Source organism: Haemorhous mexicanus, chromosome 1 (genome assembly GCF_027477595.1).
Source record: "Haemorhous mexicanus isolate bHaeMex1 chromosome 1, bHaeMex1.pri, whole genome shotgun sequence".
NCBI classification, from domain to species: domain Eukaryota; kingdom Metazoa; phylum Chordata; class Aves; order Passeriformes; family Fringillidae; genus Haemorhous; species Haemorhous mexicanus.
Genome location: NC_082341.1, coordinates 33,276,947 through 33,298,680, shown reverse-complemented (window position 1 = coordinate 33,298,680; position 21,734 = coordinate 33,276,947). Strand labels below are relative to the sequence as shown.

At 41.0% G+C, this 21,734-nt stretch overlaps 1 protein-coding gene across 1 annotated transcript; it reads right to left on the bottom strand.

The window, feature by feature from the left end:
• Positions 1-2,355: 2,355 nt before the first annotated feature.
• NFE2L3 (NFE2 like bZIP transcription factor 3) lies at positions 2,356-20,480 on the bottom strand. The gene is made up of 4 exons (XM_059845216.1): positions 20,393-20,480; positions 8,387-8,488; positions 7,451-7,534; positions 2,356-5,126 (listed from the first exon to the last, which is right to left on the bottom strand). The coding sequence occupies exons 1-4, from the start codon at positions 20,399-20,401 to the stop codon at positions 3,915-3,917; spliced, it is 1,407 nt and encodes a 468-aa protein (XP_059701199.1). The 5' UTR covers positions 20,402-20,480; the 3' UTR covers positions 2,356-3,914.
• Between the last annotated feature and the right edge of the window lie 1,254 nt (positions 20,481-21,734).

Here is a 21,734-nt window from a genome sequence, read left to right as displayed (position 1 = left end):
CCCTGGTGTTGAGTGTCCTGTTGCCTTATTTATAGCTCTCTGCCACTTCTGTCCTCAAGATTCTTGTTAGATGACTCCCAGAGGATGAACTAATGTGTGTGTGTGTTTTGGGACAAAGATTGACAAGTTAATACTCATGAAGTGCTTTGTCCATTCTTTTCCTCACTGAAGTTTGTTCTTGTTCCCTCATCTAAAACTAGATTGTAAGCTCTTGAGCAGGAACATCTTCAGCTTGTAAAATCTGGCATTGTAAAAAGCCAAATCTGTTGAATAAAACAAACATGAATTTAAAGCTGCACTTCAGTGCAGTACTGCAGTGGTCATTTAAAGTGTGTGTAGTGTTTCAGCAGAATGCTGTGTGTTCTAGGAGCGCTTGTTTGCAGGATGCCTCAATGGGCCTGTCCAGCCTTACAGCTCCAAAAGCATGCAATGGGGGTTGCAATTGGGTGGAGTACTCACTTGCCTTGGCTGCTGGTGCATGTTTCTCCAGAACGGGAGTGAATCTTGGAGCAGCCAGCAGGTAATACTTCATAGTACATGTTGCTGCCATCAGTAATGGGAATACAGTCCATCCAGTGTTTTTCCTTTTACTTAATCTGACCTTTCCCTAACCTCTTGCAGATAAGCTCTTACGAACATAAAAACGCAGTTTACCACTGAAGTGTTACAGACTAAAAAGCTTTGCCCTGGGACCAGTATGTTAATGATCACTCCCACTTGGGTATTTCTGGGTTTTGTTGCTGTTGTCAACAGCTATGTTTACAATCATCAGCTTAATGGTTTCCTAGTTACATTTTAAAAGTGTTTTCAGTCCAACTTCAGAGACTTGTGTTTCAACTTAGTGAGGAAGGATGCAGCTGTAATGTCTTTGAGCCATCTGGCTCCAGAATCGGTTTCATACCATATCATCTCTTTCCACGTAATAAAGCCCCTGGTTTGTACACCTGGGATTTTGATTTTGTGAAAATCTTGATCTGTCAATAATAAAGACAAGACAGACTTCAGTCAGGTGTTACCCACGTTTTACAAGCCTTTCAGTAACAACTTTGATCAGTCCTGTTTACCTGAAAACTCAGTTCTGTAGTGTCGCTATTTTGGTATTGCAAATACGGTCTAAGGCCAGTACATAAAGTGCATTAAAAGCTTCAGCTGTCTAGCCTAACCATACATTATTTAATGGAATTATAAAGCATAGCCAAAACCAGGCCATGTTTGGGAATTTTTGTTTGGTGTGGATTTTGTGTGTGTGTGTGTTTATGTCTGTCTGGAATTCTTCTTTAAACACAGGCTAGTTTCAGAAAGGGAAGACACTTCAAATCATTGTCTACTCCAATTAGAAACAGGACATTAGTCTGAACTCCACCTATGGTTTTGTCCTGTGGGCAAGTAGCTGATGGTTTAAAAAAATACACATACTGACATAAAGTTCATTGTATCGTCAGTACTGTTGCAGTCTGCCCAAAATCAGTATTTCAGCTCAGTTTTTTGTGGTAGAGTTGCTTGTTGGGTTCTGAGGAACTGAGGTTCTTACATCAACTTGTTAAAGAAATGCAGTTACTGGGCAATAATGACAGTAGAATTAGCTGAGGGCAGCTCATGATCCTTTACAATCTACAAATTTACAGGGAATGGAATGGTATTGGGGCTGATGTCTTAAATGGATCAGTTGGAGCAAGCTGCTTTCCATTAGTATTCTCAAAGGGTTGCAGTATGCTTTTTTTTTGGCACATACCAAAACGTAACTCTGTAGCTGCTTCCCAGTTGGGTCTATGGAATACTGCATTAGCAGCTGGCCTTACAAAAATTCACAGAGCTCACCTGACACTGCTATTGAAGGAATGGGCACCAAAAAGTTTAGGGGGTTTTTTTTTGGGGGTTTTTTTTTTTTTTTTTGCCTCCCCATGTGACGCCCTAAAGCAGAAATATTTCTGGCTTTCTGGATTTCTCAGTTGTGAGCATAATGAAGTAGCTATGAGAATTTATGCACATGGGCAGTGAAGTAGGTTTAAAGACCTCATCCTGCAAAGGGTAAGTGTGTGGATTTTAAAATGTTTACATCATTTAATTGATCATGATCATGCTGACTTAAATATGCACTTCTTTTTTCCCCTACAACTAGAAATAAAGTTAACAATTCGTCATATGTATCTGATACCTACTGCATGTTTTGGGTGGAGTTTGTGATCTAGCCAGTAGACAAATCCCATGTGAATACAGATTAGGATAGATGTGTCTCACACTGATGCTTAACCAACAGCAAAAAATAGCATTGCCCCAGTAATGAGACTTTCTGCTATGAATTTACACTTATCAATTTTAGACTGTGGTGAAACCAATGAAGAACACATGCACACATTTATTTAAAGAAATATTTTAATAGAAAATGCTGAGAAAATCGTTCAAACAGTCTGATTTCATTATTGATAATTCAGTGCACTTGGCACTATCTTAGGGCTCCCTTTTTAGAAAATGTCATAGGATAGGATCAGTTTTGTTACAGATAAGTGCAAGCAGCCAATGTGACTTCCATGCCAGTGGCAGTTTGTTTCTTCAGCAGGTATAATTTGGCATTTAAGCTTGTATGTGTAGTTCTTACATGATTGGTACAAGTGATTTTTTTAAGTTTGCTCCATTGTCATGCCATGACCAATGAGAACTTTTAAAATACCAGTTTTTATATGTTTCAGTTATAAAATTAACAAGAAGTATTTACTGTTTTCTAGAAATTATTAGTAGTAGTTACTTTCATAATAATATACCTCAACATTCCTTATCATTCATTATAGGCCTTTTAGGCCATCTCTCTTGCAAACCTTTTTAGGAAGTTTTAAGTACATAAGTGAATAAAACTTCTCCTTGCTAATAGCACAAATAAATGTCAAACCAAAAAACTCCATTTGGAGCGCTATCAGAGTGTAACCTCAAAAATTACAAGTATAGATAAACAGTAATTTGGTTCAATTTAATTTAAAGACTAAGTAAAATGTATATTTAAAAAAATTAAATCCGGAACATTAAAGACACTTAAAAAATACTAGTTAAAAATGCCTCAGAGAAAAGCTCAAGTACTTCTTGAGGAAGGTGTCAAAATGGGAGGAAAAGAGAAAGTACACAAATATCACAGTCACTAGGAAACAGAACAGAAACGCCTTCACCATTGGTCATTTTGTGGAAAAAAGTTGAGATTAATTTAGTTGCAGAGGATGAAGGTATGAAAATATTTAATCAGCCACTATTTTTCAGGATGTTTGAGGATTGTGTGTATGAGTCATAAAATTAAGTGCCAGGTTATCTTTGCTTGGAGTTACAATGCTGAAAGTAGTGAGGAAAAATGCAGTAGCCTCCTGGGCTGCTCTCCTCAAAGGAAAACCAGGAAAAGCAGAGCTGTTCTGAATAAATGCAAAGCATGCAGTTATCTCTTGAGCCTATGAAAATCCACAGTGAATTTAAGTTGAAAATGCACTAGAACTGTCATTTTTCTTTCAGTGCTAGAGAATAAAATAAGGTTATTTTCTGTATAGTCAAGCATTCAAGACTAAAACATTTTCTTGCATGTGTAACATTCATCCAAAGTTGACTTTTATCCCTCACTGATGTTCTCCACTCTGCCCCCCATTACCAGTAACTAAATTCCTAGTTTTAACATAGGTCTATAAAGCTACACTACACTGATGGTCTAGCTCCTTTAATTCTAACTAAAACTAAACAGATTTCCTCATCTGGAAGCCTCAACTCATGGACCTTCTAACAGATCACAGCTGCTTGGGTTTGCCAGACTCTTGAACACAGAGTATTTCTCCTCAAGTGTAGCTGTTTGTTTGAACTGCTGTAATCACTGACCTTTAGTCATCACACAAGTACTCTTATCATCCTTTCAGGCAAAATAAAGGTGATTTAGATGATCTCCAGTCATGTTACTTTTGTTTCTGCTCTTTTCTGTTATCTTGTTTCTGTTCAGATTTGGCCAAGTGCTTGGGTATTATGAAAACACTGCCATTGCTACTGCAGTCAATGACATACTGGCATGGGTTAACAGGTCTACCCTGGTCATCCCTCAGTCTACTGAAAATGTCATGATACAAGTTATTCAATTTCTGCTTTATCTGGTTGATTAATTTGCTACACTGGGAATGCTCCTTTTTGAGGCTCTCCTTTTGTGTTTGGAGATTACACACATCTTCTTCCAAGTTAAGAATTGCATTCAGTTTGCGTTTACGGCATTTTTGGGCAGCTACCTTGTTTTTTCCTCTTCGTCTGATGTCACGTAGAAGTGATACCTGAGTTTCTGTCAGCTGGTTCTTTGCTAGCATGGTGTTAAAAGAGTCAACGGACATGCTCACAATTTCCTCGACTGAAAATGGTATTCTCAGAGCTTTTGCACGCCACTCATCTCTGCTCCGGTTTGTAGCAGTAGAATTATGGCACCTCTCCTTTACTTCGTTTGCTTTCTTCATCCACATCTGTTGATAATGCCCTGGAGTGGGTGCTGCTTGACTTGGCAGCTGATTGTAAGTGTGATTATGAAGAAACTGCTGAAGCATGGCTTCTGTAGAACACTCTGCAACACCTGGATATTGCACATGGCTGTGCTTAATGTTTTCTTGGCAGTGGCCACCAACAGCTCCTAAGCCGTGCAAAGGAGCAGATTTAACACCGCTGCTGTACCCAACAGAATCTTCACAGCAGACTGAATAAGAGGTGGTGCTGTGATCTGAATTCAAAGATAGTCCTGAATCTGAGCCAGGTTCTTCAAAGATGTGAGAAACTTCTATAGGACTAAAGCCTTCCTCCAAAGCCAAAGACATGAGCTTAATTTCATCAAAATTATCATCATGGGCTGTTAGATTTCTAAGGTCAGCAGCTGAAAAGAGCCCTGTCAAATTCGACCCATGAAATTGTGATTCTGGATTTGTGATATTAGAGTTTGACTGAGGGAAAAACTCTTGCCTTTGTAAGTGTCTTGGTTTTGAATTTAATTGAGTGGGGTAGTCTGTTCTTAGCAGTACGGCATCAGGAGGACTGAAACTGTTCTGAAGTGTCTGGGTCAAGTTTATGTTGTGGTGTGAGGATGATGGGTCTTGGCCTCTACTAGAAGTAGCAACTTGTGTATCTTCCAGTAAGTTCACCTAGAAGATGAAGGGGAAAAATGAGATCTTTCATAAAATGAATGCTTCTACATCCCTCGCCTACACAGTCATGAACATTTTTTAACATTCCACTACTTTATTCTATTAAAGGCAAATTTTTGTATGTTAAACTCTTCTTCTAGCTATTTGGAATGCTGTTTCCCATCTGTATAAAGCATAATCTGTATTGGCATATGGCAAAAGGAAGCAGGAAGAGTGCAGAAGTGACTGAAGGAATGGGAGAAGGACTTGCAAAGGACAGTGTGGGACTGATGAGGGTTGAGAGGGAAAAACGGGACTATTGCCAAGTCCCGTAGGACTATGACCTATGTGTTCTGTCTGATCTGATCTAAGAAAAGTCCTGCTGGGAGGAGGAGTGGTCATGACCCTTCCCTGGCAGTGGTATTGATGATTCAAGGGTGAGCTGGTTCAAGGTGCTACACTGTTAAAACCCAAACTTTTTAAAGAAGATGAATAGCTCATCTGCAGAAGTTAACCAGTAAGGACAGCGGTGAAGAAAAGAGTGGAAAACAGGAATATTAATACTGTGCTTTTGCAGACTCAGTACTTATTTAACAGTTTATGAAGTTTTCAGGGATGTGATGTGCCACATTTGGTTGAATTCCATTTAACTGAAGTCTATTGTATCCAAAACTCAGCTGAACTGTTTTACTGATCAGTTTGGAGGTAACATCAAGTCACAACTTTTGTGGATGTCTTGACTTTAAATTACTACTCAGGGTTTTTTTACAAAGCCAAAGCTGATATATGATGCCTCAGCCCTCATGTTCAAACAATAAACTGGACTGGTAATGCTGCAGTAGCACTAAGGTCCACCTTTTGAGGACCTGAGTTAGAGTTGCTGGGTCTTAGAAGTACAAAAGCAAAGCAGTCATGAAACAGATCGATACAAAGTACTTGAGAATGTGAATACATCGAGTAGGAAGTGTATAGGATTCCTCCATAGTTGAGTGTCCTTACTGTGTTTCAGGAAAGAACTGATTGCCATTCAGTGAACATGTAAAAAGCACTTTCCACAGGGAAGGAATGATGTACTGTAAGGACTAGAACATCTCAAGTTCCCTATTATGCTTACTGGGAGCTCAGGTAACAAGAAGCTGGTCTTGCCTTATTTCTCCTAGGGAGTTACCTTGTACTAGACCACCTGCAGTCTGTGGGACAGAGATACTATTTTCAACTAATCCTTTGAAAAGAGTGATTCTTAGTAAGTCAGCTATCAAAAGATTCCACTCACTGTAAAGTCTTGATACTTAGCAGAAACAATCAATCCATATCCAACAGAAAGATTGTCACAAGATGGCAGTGCATTATGATGTTAAATAAAATATGCAATGTGTTACTGTGTATTGTAATAGCTGTACAAAGGCTACAGCCAAACTCCCTTCAAATTTTGAGAACAGAGAAAATAAAACTGATAAACTTCTACATCTCATTAGTGTGCAATCCATTTCCAGAGCTGGACAGAAGAGGAGGCTAATTTGTAGGCTAGAAGGTACTATGCAAGCTAGAGACCCCCAAAACCAGATAAGCATGGAGTTATATGGAAAACACTAATGACCCTAGAAGAGGATCCTGTGATGGGAAGTGTGTGTAAAATGCCCTTGAAGAATTGTAAAAAAAGGAATGTAGCTTATGGTCAACAGTTGCAGCTATGAGCTGTGGGAGGTGGCGGAGACTTCAGTTAAGATAATAACTGGTTTTTGTGAAGATGGGCACACAGCAAGTATCAGAGGGCCACAAGATTTAAAAATACAAAAAACCCCAAAACACTAAATGGGTTTACTGCTAATGCTGACAGACCTGATTTGCAGTGAAGATGATCTGCTGTTCTTGAGAGTAGCAACCCTGTAAGCACTTGACCCAATATTTATGACAAATGTAATCTTTCACCACAAATACAATAAATAAATGTGTAATAAATGTAATAAATCAGTGTTGCTCTAGAGAAACACACCAAGAGCTGCTGCATAAATACAAACTCGTATTAGGCTTCAGAAAGGCAACTATTAGTTGAACTAATTGAGTTGTCCAGTGGCTCCATCCAACTTTGAACACCAGATCACAGTAAAGACACAGCTCTTATACCAGACAAGTTGCTGGGGAAAATTTTTCAAGTAAAGCCAATGAGAGCTGCTGTAAAAGGTGGATAGTAGCATCTTTAGCAGTTTCAGGTAAGTTTTACATCAGTTTGCCAATATATTCCCAGAGTGGGTAGGGTAGGCTGTGGTGGTTTTATTTGATAAAACAGAGTAATTGCTGACTCTATTAAAATCTATTGGCAATACCTGTATCTTTTCATTTACCTCTAGCATGTTTTCCACCTGCGATGACAGAAGCTGTAAATAGCCCTCTAAGGAGAGAAGGGAATCTACATAGTTGCTGTTGCTCTGTGACAAAAAGAGAAACATGGTGTAAGGCACAGTTATTTCATCTAAAAGGAGGTAAAAATCAAAGTCTGAGAGGAAACAGAGAAGAGTGCAATACTGCTGCTGACCCCACCATCAAGTCTTCAATCTGATGGGAGATTACATGTTGCTAGAATGAGCAGAACAGCTCCATGGCCTGAGCATCCCTACTCTGCCCACAACAGCAGAACTGGGCTCTCCTCTGAAGCTGTACCTCCCCACCAGAGTGGAAAAATCAGGTACTTTTTCAAAGCTAAACTCTCAGGGGAGTGGCAAACACAGAGGCTGGCAAGACATCTGGATCAGACGTTCTCAGCTCTCACAAGGTCTCAAGAAAATTGAGTGCTCTTTTCATTGCAGCTCTTAGAGAGAACAGAACTGAAGAGTTCAGTGTCCCAAATGTAATGCTACATCTGAGCATCAAGCTTTATATAAATGGTGAGAGCAGTATAATTTAGCATCCATGTCTCTAGTGTTCGTAGGCAAAACCATCCTTGCCCACAAGCACATTTTCATAACAGAGAAAATAAGCCCAAATTAAAAAATAATTAGTTGCAAGTGTTTTCTGTAAACCTCTGAATATTTGAACTACTCAAAAAATAGTGGGGGATTGAGGGAAGGAGGCAATTTTCAAAAAGGTGTACAAGGACATCATTCACAAAGCATTGTCTGAAGTGAGCATTTCTTTCCTGCCCTGGCAAGGAACACTTCAAATAAAAAGAGGAAATAAATGATTCCTTTCAAAACTCACAACTATTTATCTTAGTGATAAGTTCTGTATCCTCCCTCACTTCCTCCTCAGTTTTCCCTTCTTCCCTTTTTTTCATCACCTACTTGATTTATGTCTTTCTCCTCTTCCTGCAGTTCCAGCTGATCCTCTCCTGGAGGTGGACAACAGTCATCCAAAGCTCTCCGACATGCTTTCAGGTCAACATCCTGAAGACACAAATAAAACGGTTCTATTCCACAGCATGCTCTCAAAATCCATCTTTAAAAGGCACTTTTTTTTTCTCCAGTGACAGCCTTCCAAATAAAATATGCACTGAACAGGTCATACGGATGAACTGAGTGTGTAGACTTTGGGGGCAGAATAAGACCAGTGTCAGTTCAGGGGGGCAGCCACCACCTCTTGCTTTGGTGCCCAGGCACTGAACCCATCTGCAGCAGAAATGGACACTGGAAACAAATTCCTCTAAACCAGACAAACAACCATGATGTGATTTCATGAAAAGTTTGGACCATCAGTGTCTTTTGGAGGTCATTTCACAACATCATCTCCAAGCCAGATAGATACTCAATGATGGAATCATAAAACAGGCAATTACACCTAACCAGTAAGCAAAATCCCTTGCTTACCTGTATTGTAATAGCAACTCTGTTTCCTATCACTTCCATGTCGACATTACCCATTTTCATTTACCCAAGTGATGGAGTTTTTTAATCTCCAGCGATGAGATTGTTCAAATTTAGGGGCCTCAGAAGCAATTTTCAAGTTTTATTTTATTTATATTTGTACCATCTGACTTCATTGTTTATTATACAGGGCTGGAGTATTGTTAGAGTAAGAAGGAATCAGTGCTAATTTCCTATTTTTAAAAAGTGTGTATTTATATTTAAAAATATTTTCATATTTCAGCTTTTGCAGGGCAAGTCTGTTTTATTAAAATGTGAAACTGAGAGGAGTGGCAGCCAGGAAACCAAGTGGCCACACTGCAGTTCCAGGTATGCCCAGCAAAATGCTATGGCAGGAGCAGTAAAGACAAGTTTTCAACAGCAGCAAAGATAATGAGTTAGTGTTCAGTTCTAAAAATCTCAGCAAACAATTTACTTTACAGGTTTGTTATAAAAGCATAAACTACATAAAACCAGTAGTTGTAATAGTCATCAAAACATAAGAGTTTTTAAATTGTTCCTTCATACAAAACACATTAAAAAGTCAATATAAAAAGTTCAAAAACAGGACTCTGGAGAAAAATTAAATATAACTTTACAACAAATCAACATTATTTTCAGTTTTGTACATTCTATTTAAATATTTAAAAATATGAAAAGCAATTTCATTTTAAACTAATTTTGTTTGTTGGCTTTCAATTTTTCTGTGCTTTCCTTTCAAGATTGGAAGAGAACTTTAGCTTTATAAACAGCCATTTGTAGGCTGTTTATAAAGCTAAAGGGCACTCATCTGTCATTCTGATGTAAGAATGAAGAGTTTCCTTCAGTGATGCCTAACACGGTTTCTACTCATTAGAAATTATATTCCAATACATTATGTCATCTTTGTCAGCTTCATCTGGAAACGACCAGATGATTTTTTATTGCCAAATATGAGAAAACAAATTTGCTTGCCTAAAACCAGACATACACACATACAAAACAACAATAGCAACAAAACAAACCTCCTAACCAACAGATTTCTCTATGCAGTTAAACAGGAGAGGGCATTTACTACACAAGACACTGAGAACATGGCAAGTAGTTACTTGCAAACACTTAAATGAGTCCAAAGGAGCAAATCACAGGCACAAAGTTAGTCCCATACTTATGTGCTTGCAAAATCAGGCCTAGGCTTTAATTTTACAGAGAACCAACCTAATACTTGTCAAATTAATGTGACCTGTTAATATTCCAATTAATAAAATTCATGACCATCAAAAGTGAGCAAGAAGTCAAGGACAACTGCTATTAAAGACCTTAAGCAGGCTCCTCTGGAGCCAAGTGGCCTGGAAAGCTGCTGCTGTGGCAGAGCATTCAGCTCCTGGATAACACAGCAAATTCATCACTCTACTGGCTGCAGAAGAGGCAAATACAGGAAATACTTAGAAATGTGGTATCTATAATGTGATGGCTCTAAAGACCAACTGCAAGCACTGGGTTTGTATACCGAAGGTATGAGTCACAAACTTTTAAAATTTGTCACTCCTTTTAAAATTTCCAGGGGTATAAACCTATTCCTCTGCCAGGGAAAAGAAAAGCTTGGGGTAGCTTTGGGAAGAGCTCATGGTGTGTCCTACAGATAATTCAAAATCCTCACAGTTTAACTTTCTTACAGTGGAAATCTGACTGCAGATGATGCTGGTCTGCATAATCTACAATGGAGATGGTCCTTCCCCCAAATCACTGTAAGGACAACTAAATTTCTGATGTACCTGATGGGACATCTCCTTTCTGAAAGGGAAACTAAATGCTCCTGAAGCTCACAGAAATTTGTGAGAACTGTCTTGCATTAATTTCCCCAAGATGTCAAAGATAACTGAATCTTCAGGTCTTACCAGTATATAAAACTGCTGACTGCTAAGGAAATGGAGAATATTTCCAACTACAAATTCTGGAATTTTTCTAGAGTCTACATTAATTTTTATGTATCTTTTAGGAAAAAAATACTTATCTTTTTTCTCGACTCAGCCATAGATGGTGTCATGGTACCCATAGTTTCCAGGCTGAGAGCCACCAACTGCACTACAGGATCACAAACCATTTTTCCTAAAGGACTCTTGGCCTTAAGCACAGAATGGAGGCCAGAATCTCCCTCTGATCTTTGCACAGAGCTCCTGCTGATGTGAATGGAGCAGAGGTGCCAGTGGGGAAGGGAGGGAAGCAGAGTCTCACACTTGCAGTCATGCCCATTCCCTGTGGCTTACCAAAGGGAATGTCTCATCTCTTCTGAGTGAGCTTCATAATGCTGCCCTGTGTGGCTCTGAAGATTACTCTTATTAACACCATTTCTTCCTCCAGCAGATGCTATTAAAGATACTCATGGCTGTTCACAGTGATTATTACCACAATAATTTTTCCATCCTTTCAAAAAACCTGTTTTCAGCACTACCAGAGTGCTTGCTGAAGGATCCTGGCCCTGCAGCCAGGTTTTCACAACAGTGGTGGCATAGATACAGCACACGTAAGATATTCCACATCACAAATTTTCACCTACGGGATCATTTCAGCAAAACCCTCTATACAGCAGTCAACCAGAATCTTTAGGCTTTCATTTCTCTGTTTTGTCTTTTCACAAAAATCCCCTGGATTATGCTGGTTTTTGCATAAACCAGGTATCCCCTGGTTTTTGCTTTTTGTTACACTTCACACCAGCTTGTTAGTCTTCCTCAGTGATGAAGAATGACTGAACAGCATAGCTCAACAACAACGCTTCCTTCCATGCCTGTTGTATCACTTGGGACTGACTGCTGGATTACTGCTATGGGGAGAATAGGAGGGGTGTCTCCCTAAGAAACAGCCACACTATGTTTTTGAAGAAGGCATTTCATTAAAGATACCTTAATTCTACAGACTGGATAAAAGTACATCCATTGACAAAAGTTTTATTACAGAGGATATTAATGTAATGACAAGAAGGATTAGGCATAGATCCTATTTATTCAGTGCTGTGCTGCCACATTCAGTGTTTCTGTCCTTCCCATCCTTATTCTGCAACAAGGGTAACAGAAGAAACAGTAATAGAGCTACAGCAATACCACTGAGGCCAAGAAATCGGGAAAGCACATGGTTGTCTCTGTATAGAGAAAAAGACTTCTGCTGATCGTAGAAGACTGAATGATACCACCAAACCCATCGACTGCAGGAGCCTTTCCCTTTCTACCACTGGAGGGTGTGGAAGTTCCTGCCTCCAACAGTAGGCTGCTTCCAAATGGTAAACTGCAACCCTACCCGAGGGCAACCTTCGATTTGCATTTGGAAGGACTTCTGTGCAAGCACAAAGCCAGAGAGCTATGCTAAAATTCTCCTCATAAAATAATAATAAAAAAATAAAATCCCAAGTATCTAAAATTTTCATCTTGCTTCCATCACTTACTGTTTTCAGTTGCATTAAAGAACACAGTTGCATTAAAGAACACTGAGTATGATTTACTAAATTATCTGCCAGCCTTGCATGTGGGGGGCTGGGCTCTAACTGTGCACCTGCCCTTTCCCTAAGGTACAGCTCACCACAGGTCAGCTACAGGCTTCAGTTGGTCAAAATGAGAAATAGTACTTTATGTCAAATCTGCTACTTAAGGAGGGCCAAGAATCAATATGGAAGTGAGAGAAAGTATGGTTTTGTGGGTTGCCTGGCCTACACTTAATTGGAAGCATGCTGCCTGCTCCAGCAAGGTTTCCAGAGTTTTTTACTCTATGTTAAAAACAGAGCCTTCAGATTCCAATTAAGTAAATCACAGTATTGATCTCAGCATGAACTGGGTGCACTGTACATCAAACTATCCTCCACACATCTCCTCCCCTTGCTTCCTACACCCATGTTTTATCTGCTGTCCTTAAAAGAATGTACAGGGAGCAGAGCCTGTAATGACACCAAAATACAAAAAGGTCCACTGTGGTGTACTGGATGGGTGAAGAAGATCCCTCTGAAGGGGCAAGCAGAAAGCATAATAAATCTCTTTTCAGCTATTGATCTGTGTGCAGTTGGCACCCAGGACTAGAACTAGACAACCCAGGGCTACAAGTGCACAGAAATACTTGAACTAGCTCTGGAGTAACAGAAAGGTCTTGCTGGAAGACAGCAGAGCAGACAGGGTGGCTTGCCTGGGTGCACAGACAGCACTGAGAGACAGGGGTACCTGCCCCTGCAAAGCTGCTTCACTGCAGACTCAGTGTTAGATTCAGAATTAGACTCAGAGTTGTCAGACTCAGAGATGTCAGACTCAGAGATGTCACTACAAATATCCAGTGCTGGAGCAAAGGTACACAACCCCAATTACTTGCAAAAGAACTATTTTTCTTTTTTTTGGTACTGTTTACTCATGTATCCTGTTCATCATGTGGTATCTTCTAGTTACTCTACATTATGCTCTCTTTATTTTAGTTGTTAAGTTTTAAACTGCTCATTAACCTTTGAGATGATTTTCTACAAACTTTTGTCCCTTCTCCATTACTAACTGCACTTCTCTGAGGAAATAGCCCTCTCCTTGTTATTAGCTGAAAAGATGTAGCACAGGCATGGCACTCTTTGCCATGTCTTGAATAATTAAGTAGCATTTCTAGAATAGAATCATAGAACAATTTGTATTGAAACGATGCTTGAAATTTGCACAATGCCAGCAGAAGTTAAGCAAAACAGTTTCTAGTAACATAACCTGTAGTTTCACTTTACTACTTGGTAGGATTAAATAAAATTAATAATTAAATATAATGAGGTGTATCTGATATAATTCAGCTCTAATTTTAGTGATCATGCTCTTTGCCTGTGTATTTTAAATATGTGATAATAATCTTACAAATTGATATCTACTTAATAGATAAGAAAAATAGAAAGAAAAATATTTCTTCTTGTTTCTCTACAGTCACAATAAGTCCTAAAATATCCTGAAAAAGCCAGAACAGAAGAGTACTTTATTTTTTGAAATGCAGCTAGAGCTAGGGTTTAGGATGTGTGGAGGGTGGAATGGTGGATGGACACACCAAATATCAGAGTAACTTCCATGTTATGGCTAGGCTTAAAAATGACAATAAACAATGCTAGGTAAGCAATGCAACCGAGTAAATCAAATGGTTCATAGATGTGACTCCAAATGTGGCAGCTGTCAAACATTTATGACCTATCTACTCTAAATCCTTATAGTGCCATCTGGGCTGCAACCAAACACTCCCTGTGAGAGCCCTCCTGTGTGCTGCAGTGAGATGATAGCACCTCTCCAACCACATGCATTTCAGGGCTTCAGATAGCATGGGCCAGCTGTGTCAGCTATCACAAAACACACATTCTGTGTGCACTCTGTTCCAACACAAAATTAACACCAACCTACTCCCCAGATGGAGGCAGAGACAGGTACACGTTGAAGACACAGAGACTGATAGTGTTGTCATTGACTTCAATTCAAACATAGTTTTCATGCTGAAAATAGCTCAGTAACCTCTTCAAAATGAGCTTTTAACACCACTTCTAACAAACACAACAAACAGGTGCACACTCCAGCCGTTTGGTCCTGTGTACATGTTTTTCACCAGAAACTGACTTCATTGTAATGACAGACAACATAAAAAATAGAAATTTTCAGTTTCCCTTGAAGTTGCTAAATAGAGCTTAAAGACTAAGTAGCAAAATAGATAAAAGAATGCAAAAGTAGACACACAGGATGCTAAACACAGCTGGAAGCAGTGGATAAAGAGATAATGAGGAATATATTGGCTTTTGTGGCGAAGCCACGTAATAAGAAGTAACAGTGCATGCCCTAAGGCAAGTTCATCTGTCACACTGGGGGCACTCAGTGAGTATGACCACCAGAGACTCCTCCAGACAACCCTCTAGGACCATAAAAGGGCTTCCACTAAGAGGCACATTCATGCAAATTAGTTCTCAGAAAAGTGATGTTTATGTATTAGTGTACTCACTGTAGTGAATATGTATGGTCCTGATGGAATAAATATCTTCTTGTAAAGTTTCACAATACATTCAATTAGAGGAGATATTCTCTATTCTAATCTAATACATTAGATTATAGGGTGTGTTCAGCACACTGAGAATAAAGAATGCCTGCTTTCTAATACTTCCAGTTGTGTTTGAAAGTTTGTTTTCTGTCCAATTTCGGTATCAGTAAAGCATGCAACATCCCTGAGAGTAAATGTGCTGAGGGTAATTAAATTTATTCAGTCACTCTTTCAGACAGAGCACAGTAAAAAAAAACCAAAACAAAAAAGCAAACCAAACCCCATGCGTCCCTCCGTCCTTCCTCCCAAAAAACAAACCAACCAAAACAAACCCAAAATCTCTTTCTATGCCTCTGGTGCCCCAAGATGCTTTTTTTCTGTGGTCTGTGAACTACCTGACATCAGGGTTCTGTAAGATACCTCCCTTCCTTCCTGCTCTACCTTTACCATAGGCTGGTTGTATACCCTTATTGGCAGTAGTCAGTACTGAATAAAGACAAAATTACCCAGGGACCTTTTTAGACAAAATTACCCTTTCAGATAAAACTTTGTCTGCAATTCAGTTCCAGATGTCTTCCTTTTGAGTCTTCCCAGGCAAACATACTTTCTCTGGTATCTAGCTTACACAACTCCCAGCTTTTCCAAGCCACCAGCCTCTCTACAACACCAAATGCCTGCCAACTCACAGTTCTGAATAGGGAGCACTGTTAAAGTCACAGTCTGACACCTCAGCTCCTCTAGGATTTGAGTATCTTCACTTTCCCTGTGACCCTCACCTGTAATTCCTCTTCTAATTTCCACATTTACCACACTCTAATTCCTTCTTCTTTATGCCTGATATTCCCCTCATTTACTCCCTCATGCACTTTTCATTCACCCCCTGCACTGGCAATACCTTGGCCACTCTCCAGAGAGCAGGAAAATGCTGTTGTAAGTCAGCCCTGTACCACAACTCCAACTTCCTCCAACACCCTCCCTGAACACTCCTTTGACTAGGCTTTTTCAAACACTTGCAAGACCAAGTTTGAGGCTCTTCTCTTATGCCACCTCTTTCTGAAACACCATGAAGTCCTCCCCCCACCTCCTTAAGGTGAGTTCTGACTAACAGGTAAGGGCCATCCACAAGCAGGGACCCATCCCATTTATCTACTTCCAGATGTCTCTCCACAGCAAAATTGTCATGTCCTCCTGCTCAATGAATCCAAAAGAAAAAAAGAAAAGAGTAATTAGAAATATGTTCTGTAAGTTAAGCACACAGCTTCAGTGGGAAGCTCTCAAATGGATTACAGAAACAGCCTTTGGAGAAAAACCTTCAGAGAAAAGCCTACCTGGTCCCTACTTAACTTTCACTTTACCAAACTTTGACACTCACCAAGAAAAAAAAAAATCCATAACCCAAATTATTCTCACTTTATATAAATACTTCAAATGGTGTTCAAAGTCTGGGATGAATTCCCCCCTTCCAGTGCTTTAATACCATAAAACTCTGCCTCTGATGGTGTTCAAAGAACTGTGCTTGTATGAGGTGTTACATAACCTCATACTCAGGTTGACTCAAACGGCCCTTTCTAAAAAGTAACATAGAGACAACAGTACAAAAAATACAAATTATCCACTGTGCATCTTTTTCCTTAAATTTTGCAATTCATAAACAACAGCAATGTTATGCTGTTAATTATTAATTAGAGCAGGTGTTGTTTAATTGACTGCAGGAATTCAGCTCTTGGGAAGGCCCTCAAAGATCTGTTGAAAGAATGCAATACATTCAGATATAACAAACCTACTTGACTCGTGTGGGAGCAGAACCTTCCTTCTCTATCTCACCCTGAGCTGGAGCTCATTTCACATGGAGTGCAATGACCTAGCTCAGCAATTCCTGCTCTCATTCAGGTACTGCCTCTTCTGCTGGCATGGGCAGCATCACTGCCTGGGGTTCACATGATTTGGAACAAATATTTTTGCTGTAAGACTGACACAGAGAAAAAGTTGAAGAGCTACACAGTCCATACTTGCTAATCTAAATATTTTTCCCACGTATATTCTGAAAATGATAAAGAAACTATTGATTTTTTAAACTCCCTTTCTTCAAATGTCTACATACATACATAAACACTTGCACACGAAGAAGTACTGATAAACAAAAAAGAAAGGGAAAAGAAAAGCTCTGAATCAAGCAGAGCAGTTCTGAATCCTTGCAAGACCTTCAGTTAAGACACTGCTGTGTAGCAAACTTCTTGAGACCTTCTCTGTTTAGGAGGGAATACTATTACCATACACATAGGACTGATGCCACATCTTGTAGCACTGAGGCCTCCCGTTTCCCCACACACAGTTTTTAAGGTGCTTGGGAAAATGTGTTTCATTCATTTTTCACATGGACTTAGGGCTTAGGGTAAGAGTTTTCAGAAGTGTTGTTGAGGCAGTGTTACATTGAGAAGCCTAAGGAAAATGCAGTTGGCAGAGTGGGGCATGGAATGTAACCCAAGTTATGTGCCTGTAGAATGGCTTCTCTTTTCCCCACCCATATAAGACCTATACTCTGTCAGCTACATGTCTTCCCATTATAAACCCTATCCCATTATAAACCCTTTCTTAAAAAGAATGCCAGCAAAACCAACCAGGACTGCAATCTCTTTTTCCAGCTAACTGTGAAGAGAAAGACTAGGTGCAGCACAAACACTGTTGGAATTGGGAAAATAAAAGTAGCATGAGAAATAATCACCCCAAAGAAAAGACCTGGCTCACTCTTAGGCTTTTTATCTGTTTCTTTAGCAAACAAGCCCACTAGAGCCCGAACTCTTGGACTCAGGTGTTCTGCAAAGAGGTAGGGCCTGAATCACCACCTTTCATTACTACAGAAATGAATCCATTTCCTTGCATGAGCTGATGAATGTTTTTCCAGTTATCCAAAGCAAATGTTTATTGCTTTTTAATTTATTTTCCTCTAAACTCATGGTTCTCAGGGAGCTTAATCTTAAACATCCCTGAGAAAGAAACCTACAAGCTGTGATTGTGTAGCTGACCCAGATCAGAATAGTGAAGAGGCACTAAATTAATACCTTAAGCCATAGAGCAAGTCTACCAACCCTGCTCTGACCTGCTGTAGGGGATGCAGGACAGGGCAGCATGCATAGCACAGAACTTGGAACAAAAAACCTTTTTTTAATGTAGTCATTGTAATGGTTCAACCACTTTTATGCCTGGTTCTGTTACACAAGTCCATCTAAGAAAATGAGTAGCAAGACACTGACTTAGTATGAGTACTTTGTCCATTAAAGGGTGTATTTCAGAGGAAGTAGATTTTGCTATTTTTATTACTAAAGCAATAAAATATTGCGGGGTTTACATTTAATCAGCAAGCCTATGTTTGACTACAGAAACAAACAGAATGAAATAGTTTGCTGGGAATGTAGTGAATACAAAGGTTAGGGCTGATCCCAGACTGCTGGGCAGCAAACTGAGTGTAGGAACCTACCCACTCACTTTACTCCTTGTCAGAATCAAAGTAATGATGAGGTGCTGTTGTAACACTGCACCTCATCATAGCACAGGACAGTTTAAACCCCTGCAGTTTAGTATGCTTCAACAGCAAGCTTTGGCCACTGAATTAATTTTCATCTGCAGTTGTTTTCAAAGGTAGTTTTAAGCACCAGATCTCAGAAGACAAGGACCAATAGCTTGCATTGTGTTGCCAGAAAGGTTCTCACCAGGGACTGGAGTCCAATTAATAAAATCAATCCAGGGATGGCTAAATCCAGTTGCAAACTTTTCATGATGCCACACAATACCAAGCAGAAAAAACCAAATACTTCCATCTGTTTACATAGACTTCTCATCCTGATCTAGTGTGGATAAGAGAAATGCCAAAAATAGCTCAAATCTATGTTTACAAAAGGCAAATTGATATCACCGAACCACTCTGGAATCCATTATACTATTACAATAACGTTTTGACAACACAAGTAGACTCAGTCAAAGCTACCAAAGGTCACCTTAAAAACAAAGATCTACTTTTTGATCTGTGTTTCATGTTTTGGACCTGCCGTGTGCTTCAAAAGACATCCGGTGGAAGTGACATGGGAGTTTCTAGACAGATGTCCCTTTATGCTTTATTTCAAGAACTGAACAATGCCTTATCTTGCTCCAATCATTATTTCACTTATATGCATCGTGGTAAAGAGAGAGGCCCAGAGCTACACTTAGCAAAGAAATGAATCATCTTCTCTCTACATAAAAAGAGTCATCCCTTACAGCCAGGGTGTTGAAACTAGTTTTGCAACTACTTTTGCAACTACTTTACAAAAATAACCAAGTTAACACATGGGGAAATAGGGAAAAAGAAAAAAATTAAAAGAAAATTTTAAAAGAAAAATAAAACCTATCATGTATGACAAATTAAACAATTACCAGTTGATGCTGGTCCATTAATTCACAGTAAGAACCAGCTATTCACAATTGTTCAAAACTAACTTGAAAAATGTTGGTAGTTCAACTTGGTATTTCAAAATGTACTGAACATGAGAGTCACAAGCCCACCGTCTTGGCATTCCTGTACCTTTTGTATCCACGAAGTGCACCACAAAAGTCACAGATCATAAACTACGCAGGAAACAATGAAACTCTATTCTCAACAGCAACTTAACAGGGAAAAGCCAGCCCCGCAGCTGAGTGGCTTGGCTAATCTTGGAGCTGCAGCTGTGCACAACTCTTCGGCTCTGTGCAGGAATGGGCACAAGGCGACAGGAGCGCGGCAGGGACTGTACGAGGCGCGAATAACCAGGGACACTGGTCAGCGCTGCCGGCTGCTTATTGCTTCACGGCGAGGTTGAAAGTGCCGCGCTGATAACGGAGGGCAGATAAAAGGAGCCCGGAGGTTTGCCCTGGCACAGTGAGACCCTCTGCATGTAAGAAATGTTCCTGACGAGTGAAGTTACCGCATTACTACGCACAGGTGCCCTGCGCCCAGGTGAGGGATGCACCATGTGAAACACTCTGGAAAAGCGTTTTTGCAGATGCGTGATATTCCTGAGAAGCCCGTGTGCCCACATGAAGAAAACAGAGGCGATGCCGGAGGAAATGCCAAGTAGAACTGTCCGTCCTGGCCTTTACAACCCTGCCCGGCAGGTGACAGCGGCGCTGGGGTCCGGGCTGCGCCCGGTCCAGGGCAGCTCTGCGGGGCTGTCCCCGCTCCGGTGCAGGAGGCTCCGCGGTCGCTCCGTCAGCAGAGGCTGCGCGGCAGCCCGGCCCCGCCGCTCGGCGCTTTGCCTCCCGCCGCCCGGACACGGGCAGGGCACGGCCAGTCCCGCACACCGCAGGAGGTGTGTATCCCTCCTGCCCTTTTTTTTTTTCTCTTTGTGGGACGGTGCCTACCTCACAAAAGCGTTCTCCTTCGCGTCCCCACCGCTCCCCCCCACGGACAGCCCAGACCGCCCCGCTCGGCCGAGGCGGCTGCCGGTCACTTACCTCTGCCATGGGGCAGCCGCCTCGGCCGGGGCCGCCGCCGCCTCATCCTCCTTCCGCGGCGGGGCGGGGCACGGCTCCACCCGGGCGGGGCGGGCGGGGCCGGGGAGCGGGCCCGCGGGTTTCGGGGCTCGGTGCGCCGTGGCTGGCCCATGGCTGCCCGGCGCAGGCCCTCGGGGGGCGTGTGGGCTCGGCGGGACCCGGAGCGCAGCCCCAGCTCCGCGGCTCCGCAGCGCAAACCCGCCCCCCGCTCCTCTCGCCGCCGCCGCACCGGCCCTTCCCGCGGACGGGAGGCGGCGCCGGGGCGGGACGGGGACGGGAACGGGGACGGGAACAGGGGCTCCGCGGGCACGGGATCCCACCTGTATGCTGGCGGTTCCTGCGTGCCGCGGGCAGGAACAGCATGCGGTTGCTGAAGCGAGCTGGAAATAAAGGAGACGAGTTACAAGGGGTAGTAATTACAAGGGGAAGGAAATTAAAAAAAAAAAAAAAAAAAAGCAAAGAGATTCTTCATAACCCCCGGTCAATAGAATCTCCAAATAAAGTTACAGGATGCAGATACAGGTTTTAACTACAGTGAACCTGCTGCTGAAGCATCTCTTCCGTGCCTTTTCTTTCCCACCTATTCAACTGCATTTCCCTCGGCACATCTACTCAGCACCACAGGAACTTACTCTCTCACATGCTAGAGTTACATTTACAGTTGTGTTGTCTCTATCCTCTGGAAAGGTCTCTTATCACTTCTCATCACTTCTACTTATCTGAGTGTTTCAGACTTGTTTTGGCATTTGCAAAGCGTTAGGCTGTTCGGGCAGACCCTGAAAGTGTCACTTCTCCAGTGATAACTCTGTGTGTAACGGGTGCAGTTGCTCAATTTCGCTGTTATCACAGATGACATTTCCCTTTTTCTGTGGGGTCCAGTGTGATACCACGCAATGAGTGTATTACAGTGTCCCTAACGTTTTATTGCAAAACTTGCTTCTTGAATTCTAACGAAGTAACAGTTTTCTTTAAAAAATGTAAATTGTACTGGAATAGGATACAGTCTTCCATTGCCATTTTTGGGGGTATTTTGTTGTTGTTGTTGTTGGGGGGTTTTGTGGGTTTTTTGTTGGTTTTGTTTGGTTGGGTTATTTGTTTGGTTTAGGGGTTTTTTTTGTTTGGGTTTGTTGTTTTTTTTTTTGTTTGTTTGTTTTGTTTTTTTGGTTTTTTTTTTTTTTTTTGATGCCTGAGTGAGATCTCTGACTTTTAAAGTGGAAGTAACGTTGATTTTGCCGTGGGAAAAATAAATTATATCTGTGCTAAGGTAAATATATTTACAATCATGATTCACTGCATAAAGCCA